This window comes from Berghia stephanieae, chromosome 13 (genome assembly GCF_034508935.2).
Source record: "Berghia stephanieae isolate SIO BIC M18660-M18661 chromosome 13, UCSD_Bste_1.3, whole genome shotgun sequence".
Classification (NCBI taxonomy): Eukaryota; Metazoa; Mollusca; class Gastropoda; order Nudibranchia; family Aeolidiidae; genus Berghia; species Berghia stephanieae.
This window is the reverse complement of record NC_088372.1, coordinates 31,093,054-31,108,053: the sequence shown is the minus strand read 5'-3', so window position 1 is coordinate 31,108,053 and position 15,000 is coordinate 31,093,054. Positions and strand designations below refer to the sequence as shown.

Genomic DNA, 15,000 nt, shown 5'->3' with positions numbered 1-15,000 from the left:
ATGCGGGCTGGAACTTTTCATATGTCTTGTGATCGGAATGTGCAAAAGTCAAAACAAGATCATATTTATAGTGTTTTTCTCCTCTGGATACACTTTTGTGATCGTCAGAGAAACATTTCATAAGGGCGTCCGCCATTGTTCCTATAGTTTAGAGCCAGTTACTAAGTTACCATGCGTCTTTACGAGGTAAGTGACGTCATGACTGTTGAAGCGTATTGCCAAGGAATTTGCAGGGATTTGTCACTTCGTCCTACTGCTTTTTTCCCACTGAATCCAAAAACAACAGGAATGCTTGTTTTGATATGATTTTAACTCGTCTTGGAATTCATGAAAAGACTTATAAAAACTAAAAACAAATGCCAACGAGTGTAGACTCGGTCCTTTCCACAACTGTTGACAAGGAATGAATGATTTTGATTGGAATAAAGTGACGGGCTTCGAGATTCGTATGCGCGCAGTAAATCGAGGCTCGACTGAAATCACCGCATTCAGCTGAAGAGTTCCAATTTGACTCCTTGGCAGATGAACCATCAACTACAAAGGACTCACTCCGTGGCAATTGACGCTTCCAATCAGAAAATTCGATAGCATCTGAGAAGACGCCTCTGGGTGCATTGCAACTCGTGGCATTCACGCTTCTCAATGTTGCAATGTTCTCAATATGGCTCAGCGGTACGGTCTTTGCTTCGTACCCGAAAGGTACCATGTTCGATCACCCCTCCGCTGCGCTGTGTGGCCTTGAGCAAGTCACCTTGCCCTAGCTCAATTTGCGGCACTGCATTGCGGCTGACGCCTGGGTTATTCCAGTCTTCCATTGGAATAGACACTAGAGACAAATTTCCGTATGAGATGAATAAAGGGATTTTTTTTAAAAATTGATTTATATCGTTTCCGGACAGAAAAATGGTTAACATACGAGTCTTCAAAACGTTTTTTATCATTGTCATAAATAGCCGTAAACCTATGCGTGTCTTCTTCTTTAATATGATTTAAATCGCATTCCAAATCTGTTGTCAATAAAGGAGTGAATGCAGCAGATCCCTGCGAACCGATTGAAATATTTGATATTATAACACTTTTCAAATTCGGAGCTGTCGACATAGATTTCAAACTAATAAATAGTGAATCATCGCCATTTTCGTGTTGAATTGATCCTTAATAATCAAGACTGCTCTCAGCAGCGCAAAAATTAAACGTATTATGTTTTGTTTTTGTTTTTAGGGGCTTTACGGCGCTCCCAAAACATTAAGGTCATAATATCAGCGCCAGTAAAAAGGAAGAAAATGGGAAAGTAAAAAGTTATAGAATTACAATTAAAGCACCCAAGAATAGGGAAGACAAAAGCGGAATTGGTTCAAATAGAAAACAGATGTAGATTCCAAGAGCACACTGTCAAAGTAGGTACTTAGTTTGAGATCACCTAAAAGTCTCATCCAGACACAAGGACATGTCCCTACTAAAAGGAACACACTCAAATGTTTACAAATCATATTATATAATATGTGTACAAAACATAATACCGTGCGTAAAAGAGAGATGATTTACAAGGGAAAAAAATATCATCTCCCAAAATTAACTATACATTTGACTGCTTTCCCTCTTAGCCAGGGTATCCGGCCAGGGCCAGGACAAAACCAAGTAATCTCATTCCAAGACAAAGACAGAAAGCATGTTGGAAAACAGATATAGGGGGATAAAACGTCTTACAAATGCTCGGGGACGAAAGTATTTTAATATTAAAATGAACCATTCGTGCTATCTAAGGGAACACGTTAGAGCTTAATAATGGAACTGATTGAAAACAAATAGTTTACCTTAAGGATTAGGTGTAGATTTCTGTTCCTCAAAAATCGTCGTAGGTAGTGGATTTCTGGCTCTTTGTTTGGTAGTCTGGATTCAAGAGTGGGGAGGGCTACGAGAAGTTTCTGGGCGTCTGAAATTGTTGGACATGATGATAGCGGTGATGATGTTTTGAGTTATGATGATGATGATGATGATGATGATGATGATAATGATGATGATGATGATGATGATGATGATGATGATGATGATGATGATGATGATGATGATGATGATGATGTCATGGGGCCTCATGAACGTCGCTCGAATTGGAAGAACATGATTCTTTAGTGCGGGGACGTCATTCCCTATGAACTGCGAGAGAAGCATCACAGGTTCTTTACCCGTAAGAGCAGCCTATTATGGTTCTCACACTACTATGTTATGACGATCGACCCAATCAGCAAAGTCCGGTCCGCACTCGTGCTCCGTCGCGAACCCGCCGGGTAGCATCGTCACAACACACCGTTCAACTAGATGCTCTGCCGTTTCGGGTTCTTGCCCACATCGGTTACATGTGGGACAGGTGGAATGTCCCCACTGATGAAGCGCACTTGCTGTTAGGCAGCTCCTCGACCGAAACCGATTCGCAGCCACCCAGTGTCTCCTCTTACTGGTATCAAAGCCTGGCAACTTCTCACCAAGCTTAGAGGATTGTACGTCCCTCCCCCCCCCCCCCCCCCCCCCCCCCACGAGGGATTGAATTCGTCCAAACCGACTTCCATCTCGTATATATGCATCTCTGTCCGTAGTCAGGGAAGCAGCTGCGTACAAGGGTTGCCGGTACCTATTCCGGCTCGAAACGGGGGCGCCGTCCATAATGCGCTTCAGAGGGGTATCCCCATTCCCTCTCTCTCTCTCGGATCTTATAAGAGGAGACATTAGTGGCGGCCAACCAATCTGACAGCCACACTACGTCAGTGAGATCTGGCGGTGTCGTCTTCTTGTTAGTGTCGAGCGGAAGTCTCGATGATACCTCAAGTCATCGGCCACCAACACTCAAAACTTCCCGAACTCGATGACCAAGGAAAAGTCGGGAATTCCCGAGAAGTAGCACTTCAACTGAGCTTTGGATGGCTTTTTTGTATTAAAACTTAAAATACATTAAATAAATTCACTTTGTATAATAATAAAACATTGATACCTATAACCATTTTGATCTATTTACGACGTTTGTGTTTTGTTAGCTGTTTAAAATATGATATAACGTCAATACCCAATACCAATGACTAGGTATTGAATGAAAGCACCGATGACTAGAGCGATGCTCGAGACTTTTTTGAGTCTCGAGACTCAAAAAAGCATCGAGACGCAAAAAAGTCTCGAGCTTCGCTGGAATCATCGCCGGCGAGAGAGGGGTGAACAATGCAGATAGTACACATTGTTAGTAACGCGTGCGTCGCTCGCGCAGTATAGTCTCGGGACTCAATACGACCAAGATTCTCGAGACGAGAAAAGCATCGAGAACTAAGTGGAGGTCGGGAAGTTCTCAGTCCTCGATGACCTGACTTCTCAAAACCTAAAGCATCGATGACCTTTTGGTGACCCGGATGCCCTCCCCTACTTCTTGTGCTTGTAGTGGTAACGATACGAAACCGCATAACATATTATTATGGTTTAGCAATGCATACAGCTGATTGGTGGGTTTAAGAATAGCCTTCCTAAACTCATAACAGGACACTGACCAAAATGTTACGCCACAAGATAGTCAGTAATGAATGCATTTAATAGTTCTAATGATAAACTCATTTATTGTTTCCATAAGATCTACTAACGATAACTCACTTTTCACTATATTTTGGTGGTGGTCGCTTTTAAATATGACATATTTTTTTAGGGAAATGTCGCGAATGTTACAGTTCAAGGAAAATAATGAGGACAGAAAAGTTTCCGGCGCGTTGATAGATGTTTTTACTCGTTAGATTGTAGTGGAATCGTTAAGAAATGCTGCCACTTTCACATCGAGTTTGATATGATATTTTATCATGGAATTCCTGGTTTCAATTTGCATCAATTTTCTTCCTATTTTCAGTTTTTGTTTTTGTTTTTTTTCTCAAGATGGATTCGAAACGTTTATAATATTCTTGAGAATTCTTGTTATTAGAGCAATTTTTAAAAATCAACTCCAATTTAGTATTTATTTCCTTGCAATTGAAACGACACTTCACATTCACAACGTAGTAACAAAAATATAGAAAATTTCCTCCGATTTACCAGGCGCAATACACAATGCTTTAGGCATTTAATTTATTCCCTCACCAGGCTTGTAAGGTTTTATTTTGTTAGTACTACCGCTCTTCTTTTTTGTCCTTCTTGTTCTCTCTAGCAGCTTCCTACTTCGTTGTTACTGAAACAGGCAACAATAGTAAACTATCTGTGTACAGAAAGCAGTTCATAATTTCATACATTCAAAAAGACACGTTGTTTCAACAAACATACAGTGATGATGTTATTACCAATTTTGTAAATAGTGTATTGTTTTTGTTTTTGTTTCAGACAATTCTTGAGGGAGTTCATTCAATAAACGAACGGCGGAGGGAAATAAAGAAAGTAGGCGCCGTGTGTTCTTGATTTTTTAATTGACCAGTTATTGCTGTCATGTCCTCTGTCAAAAGGCATCACTTCCTTGAGCCAGGAGCTCATTTACCCCTGGTTTAAGCGAGAGACTGTGTTCAAAAAACGGATATGTTTAGACGGATCGTTAAACTCTTGTTTCCGTTGCACGTTGATAGGTGAGGCACTTTACTTATGTCGCCAAATTCGACAGGTGTGAGTGCATTGATTTATAGTGCGAGGGTGTTGGGACCAAAAAGCGGTTTTCTTTCACATGCTGTTTAACATAAACATGGGTTCGTTTATTTTACTAGGAGAATAAGCACTGTAAAGCTCTGTATGAGATGCACTGGCTGCATGTCAAGGAAAGAATCATTTTAAAGATTGCCCTCTTTTGTTTTAAAAGCCTAAATGATGAAGCAGCTAACTACATTAAAAGCATGTTAGAAATATATGTACCAATTAGCAATGTACGATCCTCGACTGACAAAACGATGCTTACTCTTAGAAATAATTATAAATATAGATTTTATTGCGGTCGTTCCTTTACCCACACTGGGCCCTTTGTATGGCCCCTTGAACCTGCCCAGAAGGTTAACAGAAGCAAAATGTATTGATAGTTTTAAATCATTGTTAAAGCACTACCTTTTTACCGTTACATTTTCATGATATTGATACCGATATTACACAGTCTGCTGTTGTTGACATCATTGTGGTATGCATTTTATAAATATAAATTTTGTTTATTTATTTGTAACTTGCATTGACCATCACACAGTGAAAACAACGCCTGATATAAATGCCATGTATTATTATTTATTATTATTTTTATCAAGTACTATGAGCATTTTGTGACCTTGAAAATTCCCTGTGCAAACGTGCACGCGTCGTTGATACATATTTGGCTGTCTAAAATTCGTACCGATAGATATTTGAGATGTCAGTTAACCTATTTGAGCATATCCGATTTAACTATGTAAATCACTGGTAAGAAAAAAAAAAGGCAATAAGGGACTGCGTTTCCGGTGACCTAGATATGTCTGTGACTATTTGAAATCTAGGTCACAGCAATCCTGGCTCAGGTCTCGCCTTATCTCGCTGGTTAGCCGGAATATTGATGAGATTTAAAAGTGATGCTGGTAGTTCTAACAGTTTGGGTCTACTTAGGCTTTACCTATTTTGGAACCATCACTCACTCAGCTATGGGAAATAGAAAATCAATCAAAGTCCGGAGAACCTAGACAGCAGCCTGCTTCCCCCCCTTTTTAGATACTTGACTCCGGGGTATTCTCTGTATATTTTTTTTTTATCATGATAAATGACAAGACGTTCCTTCTATTGTGATATAATATTTTACTGCAGAGAGGTGAATTTTAAAGTAAAGCAGTAAAAATAGACAACAGCAAGCATGACTTTAGAGAATTGGGTGACGTACAAGCATATATTATACGGAAACATTTTGGGACGTCGTAAGGTCATACGTTACGCTTATTGGACCGCGGATGCTTTTCATTACTTTAAATTGAGCTAGCCAATCAAATACGGCAAATCTCAAAATAATTAAAAATCACCATTAAGATAATAATAAGGAAATAATACAAAGTGTCGGGGTCCAAAGCGTATGGAACAACTCTTCAGGCATTCGTCTTCGACATGTTTGTACGTACATTATATCATTGTGCGGCTATGTGGTCTTGTGGTATGACACTCGCTTTCGGATCGGAAGGCCCTGGGTCCGAGCCTCGCTCGGCGCATAGTTGAGTCCTTGGAGAAGGCTCTTTACTCACATTCTCTCACCGTACTCAGGTGTAAAATGAGTAAAAATGTAATATCGCCTAATAGGCTTCATGTCCCGTCCTACATGTTAAATGTTGCCATTAGCCTGGGACCCCTTGTAAGGCGCTTTGAGCACGTTTAGTGGATATTGCGCTATATAAAAGCTCAAAAGCTCAATACCATGATGAGTCCATCCATTTTATCCTTGTTCGGTTACATAATTTTGGGTCTCTTTCATATAAATAACCTGATTCAGTCTAACTGAAAATTACTGTCAATGTTACATTATATCCATAAAGGGCAACTCCCAAAATAGCTAATTGCACATAGATTTCACTGAAGCGTATATGAGAGGTCGGTAGGGTCATACAACAATTAACATTTATCTTTGTTCACTAATTTTTGCAATGTATCAAATGTACCTACAACTCTTTGAGCTCGTGGATTCAAAAATAGAACGCAACAAGTATGTGTAGGAAAGAGGGGTAAACTATTTTAACTAACTTAGGTTGATATCGAATCTTGTGCAATCTTATCCAGTGTAATATTTAGTTCGTTGTTAGTTGTTAGACTTTTGTCTGGATTGTACACTCTTAGATGGGTCATGTAATGATCTTGATTTAGCGCCAGAAAGATTTATTATAGAGCAGTAAAGTTAGGTGCCCCAAACGTAAACAAAGGTCGAGAAGCACGTGGCAAACCACATGTTCCTGTCTTGACAGCTCACGTTCCAATGTAAATAATAGAAAAAAATAACCTTTAAAATTTGGCTGTTAGGTGGCAAAAGAAACACATATTCATAAATACTCGATCATGCATCAAATAATGTCTAGATATGGATATTTTATGGAACAAAAGGTACAATTTTCTAAAATTTATCAAAAGTTACAGTCTATCTATTTTTAGACCAGAGCAAATTATTGCGCTGGTGTGAACAAAACGAGAATTATTCGGAGCCTGATTTTCATAATAATTTAGCCTTATATTATTATTTCTGCAACTGTTAGATTTTATGTAAACATATTTTCAATACTGAAAGTGTATTGCCTACAACTCAAACTACAAAATTGGGAGACCTATATTGTGCGTAAATTATTCCGGTCCCTAACGGAAATCACTAGCAACTTGTTATTGTTTACGTTTGGGGCACCTAACTTTACTGCTCTATAAAATGTGACCCACCGTTTAGAAATCTTTGAGCAATATCGATACTGAATATCGAATTTATAGTTAAAAGCATGAAACCTCAAAGGATAATTCATAAGTTCTTCGACACAGCTTTACCCCTAGGAAAAATCGGCATGGACAAAAGTAATGTCTTGTTCAAAGCATGTGATGTAAATCAATTGGTGAACACTGAATCAATATAAGATTCTTGATTGACCTCCTGTCTTGGTAATATTATATCTCCCTCCGATTCGGGGAAATCGAAAACATGGGGTAACAATTCTTCGCCTCTGACCTTCTAGTTTCTACCCGGTCAACGGAAATCGCACAAAATTCCACATACATAAAGACAGTTTAAGGAATAGCATTTTTTAAAAATTTATGTTGTTTTTGTGTGTGTGTGTGTGTGTGTGTGTGTGTTTTTGTTGTTTTTTTTTTTTTACATGGTTGTTATTTATTTTTGCCTAAAACTAAAACGAAGAAGAAACAATGTTGTTTTAACAGATTGTTTGTACGATTTCGAACATTTGGCCTTTCAACTGTCAAGGAAAACTATCGTCAGATCATTTATCGCAACGTCGATTTTTTTTTCGTGCCGTTTTTTGTGGTCTTGGGGTTTGACCTTTAGATCCTTTACAAATTGGTGTTATATCGTACATTGCCTACCACCGGACATCAGGGGGCTAGATTGCTGATGTAATCGGGCCCCATTCTCTATGCGTTGTTGCCAGCGTCCCTGACACTATGTGCATCGACTTGCGAAGTTTAACATCTACCTTCTCAACGTTCGTGCTTCTACTCCACACTGGAGTACTCCGCGGTGGAATAGCATAGTGCCAGGGCGGACATCCGCAAGCACTACAACCCAAAGTTGATCTTCAGAAGAATATTGCGTTTCTCTATCTTCTGGAAAACTCCTTCGAGATAGGTAGGGCTGCGGTCCAGCGTAACCCCCAGGTATTCCGGATTCGGCTCATATGGGAGAAGCTGGTCCCCGACGAGGACGTTCAGTTTACGGATAGGTGAAATGCAGTGGTCACGGTTTTGAAAGTGTTCAGCTTCGAATTCGTTATTGCATTCCTACACAGTCGCGAATGCCCCCGGTAGACTCGCCACAACAATATACTCAACTAGTGCCGCGCTGAAGACCGGTCTGGACCGCGGTCCGACGGTCTTTTAGCTGTGAACCGAAGACCGTCCCAGAGGGGAAGACCGGCGGCGGTCCTCACTTCTTATCACCTTTCAACTAGTGCGGGGCGGTCCTTGCAAGGACCACGGTCCTACGGTCTCGCGCCATAGCCTACTACTTCCCCAGCGATTCGTTGCTTCGGTTGCCTATCTTCTACCAATCACCACCCATCCCACTTAATTAATCGCACCCACCCCCCTTTGCCATACACTAAACGACACAGACGACCATACAGGCAGACGACCACCAACCTCCACTTCGCAAACCGCCCTTTCGTGTGTGAGATGGGGGGAACAGGAGGCGCACGCCTTGGACGATTCCATTATACGGGGTAAATTTCAAAATTTACTACACCATAATGATCGCAATGACAATGATCTATGGTGAAGGCATGACCCCTCTTCTCTAATGGGTTATTGTTTGAAATGTATGTGACTACAAAAGATGTGTGTGTGTTTGTGTGTGTGTGTGTGTGTGTGTGTGTGTGTGTCGAACCTAGCAAGTAGCAAATCCGATATTTTGTTTTCTTTTGTCCATCTCTTGTCACCACTCCTTTCTATCGCAGTGTTGTCATTTAAAATAATACAATAATATTAAAATTTCGTTTGGTGTTTTTACTAATCAAATAATATGAGTTTCATTAGTTTCTTCCTTCCAAAAAACCCAGTTATAACGTCTGAATTTTAAAAAAGTCCAATAGAATATTTGGGGACCCCGATAGCTCAGTTGATAGAGCACTCTCTTTATACGCAAAGGGCCAGAGATCGATCCCGGTGCAGTCGATTTTTTTCTGAATCCCTGTCTACTCAGCAATGAATGGGTAGCTGAGTTTGTTAGATCTGGCGAAAAGTCACCATCGACCCCTCTTATCACCTCATCCACCCCCTCTTATTATAACTTCACGTCTCTCTCTTACTCTTCAATGCTCGCTGCCCTCTAATGTGTGTGTGTGTGGGGGGGGGGGGGGGGGGGGTGGTAGGAGTTGCGTGTGTGTATCAACGCCACGAACAACTCGATCAACGCCTTGGGCGATGCCATTATCTCCGTTAATGGGGATAAATTTCAAATTTTATTAAATTATCGAAGTAACAATGAAGTACGGTGAGCAAATAAAGAAGGCATCACCCCTCTTCTCTAATTAGGTTACAATTTGAAATGAGTGTGACTACTCCGTGTGTTTTACTCCTGTAGGCCACGGTTTTCATCGTGTAGCGGTCTTTAACGGTTCAAGAATGAACGATCCCACGCTCTAAAAGGTCAAACCGGTTCGAATTTCCAACAGTCTCTCAGGAATGTTCAATGTCGAAAAGGACCGGTCCTAGGACCGGTCCTTGCGGTCTTCATTTCCCAAGGACCGTAGGACCGTGGTCCTTAAGCTTGCCAAGGACCGCCCCGCACTATACTCAACTAGATGTTCTGCGGTTTCGGGTTCTTTGCCGCAACGTGTACGACATGTAGGACATGTGGAAAGTCCCCACAAATGTAAGGTAGCCGCTGTGGCAATAGTTGATTAGTAAAAATGTGACCCATCGTCTCTAAACGGTGTCATGTCGGGGTGACTCGGGTGCAAAAAAAATTGAATTTATTGACAAAAACATGAAACTTGGGGTTTGTTCCGATTTGTTATGTAAGAGAATTAAGACAATTTATCACAATGCAAAAGCTAAAAAATTGGTATTTACTATCAATTTAATTCTAAAGTCACTTTTCGGAGTCCAATTCATCCCGACATAATACCGTTTCGAGACGAAGGGTCAGAAATACGTACCTGTATCTAGCTTGACGTGGGGCAGCGGTAGGTTTACCGGCATTGTCCTACGTCACCATGTCCGTAGAGAGTGCTAGCCTTCCCCTGCCCTGGTGCCATAATAGATACCAAGCAGGTCTTGTTATGACGTCACAAAGTATTCACGTCCTCACGTCATCCCCTGGATAGACAAAAACCAAAATAATTATTATGTAATAAATCAACTTTTTAAAGTTTGTTTTAAAAAGGATTTAGAGGAGTTTGAATGAAAACGAAAGACAGTTTGAAAAACATTATATTAGTAACGCCCCCCCCCCCCCTTCCATCCCCTCCGACCCGAACCAACAACACTTAACATGAAAGATGAGACGTGACGCCTGTTAGGCGAAATTATATATCTTTTTTAAACCTGACATAGACAACGCTGTTAACGGTCAGGTGCTCCTCATTTTACAGTGAAAGAATGGTGAAAGAATATGAGTAAAGAGCTTTTCCCAAGGACTCAACTATGCGCAGCGCAGAGAGGAACTCAAACACAGGACCTTCCGATCCAATGTCGAGTGTCATACCACACGACCACATAGTCGCATCTCGCCACAAAATATTGATTATGACGAAGCGTTAATTGAGCTTTTTTTTTTAAAATGAGCTTTATATAGCGCAATATCCACTAACTGTGCTCAAAGCGCTTTACAGGGGGTCCCTGGTCAACAGCAACATTTAATATGTAAGACGTGACATGACGCCTGTTAGGCGATATTACAATTTTCGGACAAAGACAACGCTGTTAAGAGCCAGGTACTCATTTTACACCTGAGTACGGTGAGAGAATGTGAGTAAAGAGCCTTTTCCAAGGACTCAACTATGCGCCGAGCGCCAGGCTTGAACCCAGGACCTTCCGATCCGAAAGCGAGTGTCATACCATTAGACCACATAGCCGAGTATGACGAAACGTTAACGTGGAACAAAGGACAAATTTCATTTATAGCATGTCACCCATCACCTCAAAACGGTATTAGGCGGGGTGTGATTTAGATGCTAAAAATGTTGAGTCTTTAAAAAAAACGCTCCTTACGAGCATTATCTCACTGTACTCAGGTGTAAAATAAGTACCTAGCCATTAACAGCATTGTGTCGGTCGAGAATAATGTAATGTTATCGCCTTACTTGCGTCATGTCTCGTCTTACATGTTAATTAATAAATGTTGCTGTTGACTTTGAGCGCGTTTAGTGGATATTACGCTACATATATGCTCAAAATTAATGTTATTTTTTTAAATACCCTTTATTCATCCCCAAGAAGAAATTTGTCTTAAGGATCTATTCCAAGGGAAGACTGGAATAACCCAGGCGTCAGCCGCAGAGCAGCGCTCTGAGCCACGCTGCACCCATTGTATTTATTATTTTTTTTTAATGAAAAATGAAATAGGACAAAGTCGAAAAAGAATAAGAATTAAAAGACAGGTCCAAGCTAAGACGACCTGTGCGGCTATGTGGTCTAGTGGTATGACATTCGCTTTCGGATCGGAAGGTCCTGGGTTCGAGCCTCGCTCGGCGCATAGTTCAGTCCTTGGAGTAGGCTCTTTACTCACATTCTCTCACCGTACTCAGATGTAAAATGAGTAGGTAACTTGCGGTTAACAGCGTTGTCCCTGTCCGAAAGAAAAAATGTAATATCGCCTAACAGGCGTCATGTCATGTCCCGTCCTAAATGTTAAATGTCGCTGTTGACCAGGAACCTCTTGTAAAGTGCTTTGAGCACGTTTAGTGGATATTGTGTTTTATAAAAGCTTTTTTTTTTTTAAGACGACCAACCATTGACATGATCCAGTTTGACTGATGAACATTGAAGAACATCACCAAAGCGAGACGAATGGAATTCGCTGACTGTAAAATTGCCACGTCAACACACCGTAAAGAGTAATATTTCATTGACACTATAGATAGTATGCAGATGACGTCACTCAGGCCTTTGTTATTGTTTTTGCCATCCGCGTTTGTGAGTTGTTCTCACTAAACTGTATTAACCAGACTATAAAAGATCATGGTTACACAGAGTTTGTGTGTTGGTTCGTTATACTTCCGGATGGCAATGTTGTGAACTCCTCAGCCAAGCGCATACTATCTATACCAATGCCGACCAAGACTTGTGAAGAGTAGCTAGATAGTAGCTCTACCAGGTTTTTTTTTAAAAAATCTAAAATTGAGCTTTTATATAGCGCAAGACCCACTAAACGTGCTCAAAGCGCTTTACAAGGGAGTACTGTCCAACAGCAACATTTAACATTTAGGACAAGACATGACGCCTGTAAGGCGATATTATATTTCTTTTCGAACAGAGACAAGGGCCAGGTATTCATTTTACACCTGTGTACGGTGAGAGAATGTGAATAAAGAGCCTTTTCCAAGGACTCAACTATGCGCCGAGCGAGGCTCGAACCCAGGACCTTCCGATCCGAAAGCGAGTGTCATACCCCAAGACCACATAGCCGCACGTTCTACACTATATATAATATAATAATATAATATAATATGTTATAAAAGCTTAAGTTTTGACTGTCTCCTTACAGGCCAGTTTCAAATTTCCCCCAAAACTTCACATTATCTACTCATCACAAAAATAGATTTTTCTTCCTCAAACAGAAGATTAACAAGTACATTCTATACATAATATTGTTCAGCAAAATGAGCTCTATAGTACAGTGTCAAGTTTTTATGGCTGTAATAAACAAATTATTTTCTTCAAAGTTTATAAGAAACAAGAATAATCAGATGAGAATGTTATAGGTTGCATCGTAACGAATGTGACGATTTTCCTGTAGTTGGTAAGGAAAGGGTTAAATGAAGATTAGACTATATATAATATTATATTCTAGAACACGTGTGGCTGTTTACAACCTGTCACCGGGGGTCATTTACCTAAAAGCTTTCTTTCTTTCTGTCTGAGTCGGAGATCTATTTTTGCTTCCTCTCATCAATGCCATTCATTCCCTAAGCCCGCTACTTTTTTGTACATTTTCGTACGAGAGCTTCGCCGACAAATCATGCGTAAACGAAAGGTGATTATGGTGAACACCGCATTACAATTTTTTTTTTTTTGTTCGTTTTGTTGTTGTTGTTGTTGTTGTTGTTGTTTGTTTGTCTGTTTTTTGTTTTTGTTTTTTTTTTTAATCGTTGGTTATAGTTTAATGGAGGGGGGGGGGTGGTTTGGGTTTGTTTTTTTTTTTTTTTTTTTTTTTTTTTTTTTTTTTTTTTGGCGGGGGGGGGGGGGGGAGAAGGGGGTGTTTATTATTATTATTATTATTATTATTATTATTATTATTATTATTATTATTATTATTATTATTATTATTATTATTATTATTATTATTATTATTGTTGTTGTTGTTGTTGTTGTTGGTCGTCGTCGTCGTCGTCGTTGTTGCTTGCTTCGCCTTCCAAGTCCCCTGCGTGAACCCAGCAGACAGGAGAGGGAAACATCTTTGGTCGCGCGCATTTCTGCTACGGAGCTTGTTTAAATAAAATAAACCTCTCACATTTAAATCACCCACCGGGCATTCCTAATCCCAACCGGTTTTGAACTCCGGGGCCCTCATGGTTAGGGCTCTTTACAGGCTAGGCGGAGCCTTTTCGAAGGTGTTACGGAACTCGTTGCCTCTGAATTATTATTATTATTATTATTATTATTATTATTATTATTATTATTATTATTATTATTATTATTATTATTATTATTATTATTATTATATATTATTATTATTATTATTTATATATTATTATTATTATTATTATTATTATTATTATTTATTATTATTATTATTATTATTATTATTTATTATATTATTAATTATTATTATTATTTATATATTATATATTATTATTATTATTATTATTATTATTATTATTATTATATTATTTATTATATTATTATTATTATTATTATTATTTATTATTAATTATTATTATTATTATTATTATTATATATTATTATTATTTATTATTATATTATTATTATTATATTATTATTATTATTATTATTATTATATATTATTATTATTATTATTATTATTATTATTATTATTATTATTATTATTATTATTCATTATTATATTATTCATCTATTATTATTATTATTATTATTATTATTAATTATATTGTATTATATTATTATATTTATTATATTATTATTATTATTATTATTATTAATTCATATAGTGTATATTGTTTTATTATATTTATTTTTTTAACTACAAGTGATTGAATATTTTAGAAGGTTTACCTACTCTTGTTTGGGGTTGTTTTTTGTTTTTTTTTTCTGGGGGGGGGGGGTGGGGATGGGATTTTTGGGGGGTGGGGGGGGGTTGGGGTTTGTTTGTTTTTTTACTTTCAATGGCTCGTGGGGGCATTGGGTTTGTTTTTACTCACATGCTCGTCGACATGATCCCTGTAAAAAAAAAAAAAAAAAAGCAAAAAAATAAATAAATAAATAAAAAACAAGAAGTTATGATAAATTCATGACCAGACTGGTTGACTGGTTGAGCTTAAAATCCCCGCTGTTATGTGAAATAGAATGTAGGCTTCAATATAATGTACGAAAACAGATTTTTAAAATGGACGTTTCGGGTTTCCCCTTTATCAACACAACAGGATGAATGAGACACTATATCCAGACAAAATGAGATAATGTGGGACTGGCGTTGTTAAGATGAAATATTCATAATATCTTACT

At 38.7% G+C, this 15,000-nt stretch overlaps 1 protein-coding gene across 1 annotated transcript in view; it reads right to left on the bottom strand.

Annotated features, from left to right (window-relative positions):
• Positions 1 to 15,000, bottom strand: part of LOC144958832 (MAGUK p55 subfamily member 7-like) — a 52,176-nt gene that overhangs the window by 23,237 nt on the left and 13,939 nt on the right. Inside the window, exons 2-3 of the mRNA XM_078891057.1 lie at positions 10,293 to 10,452; positions 1,815 to 1,933 (exon numbers count right to left, since the gene is read on the bottom strand). Coding sequence (XP_078747183.1) covers positions 1,815 to 1,933; positions 10,293 to 10,335 — 162 coding nt within the window. The 5' untranslated portion in view covers positions 10,336 to 10,452. The remainder of the gene's footprint in view (positions 1 to 1,814; positions 1,934 to 10,292; positions 10,453 to 15,000) is intronic.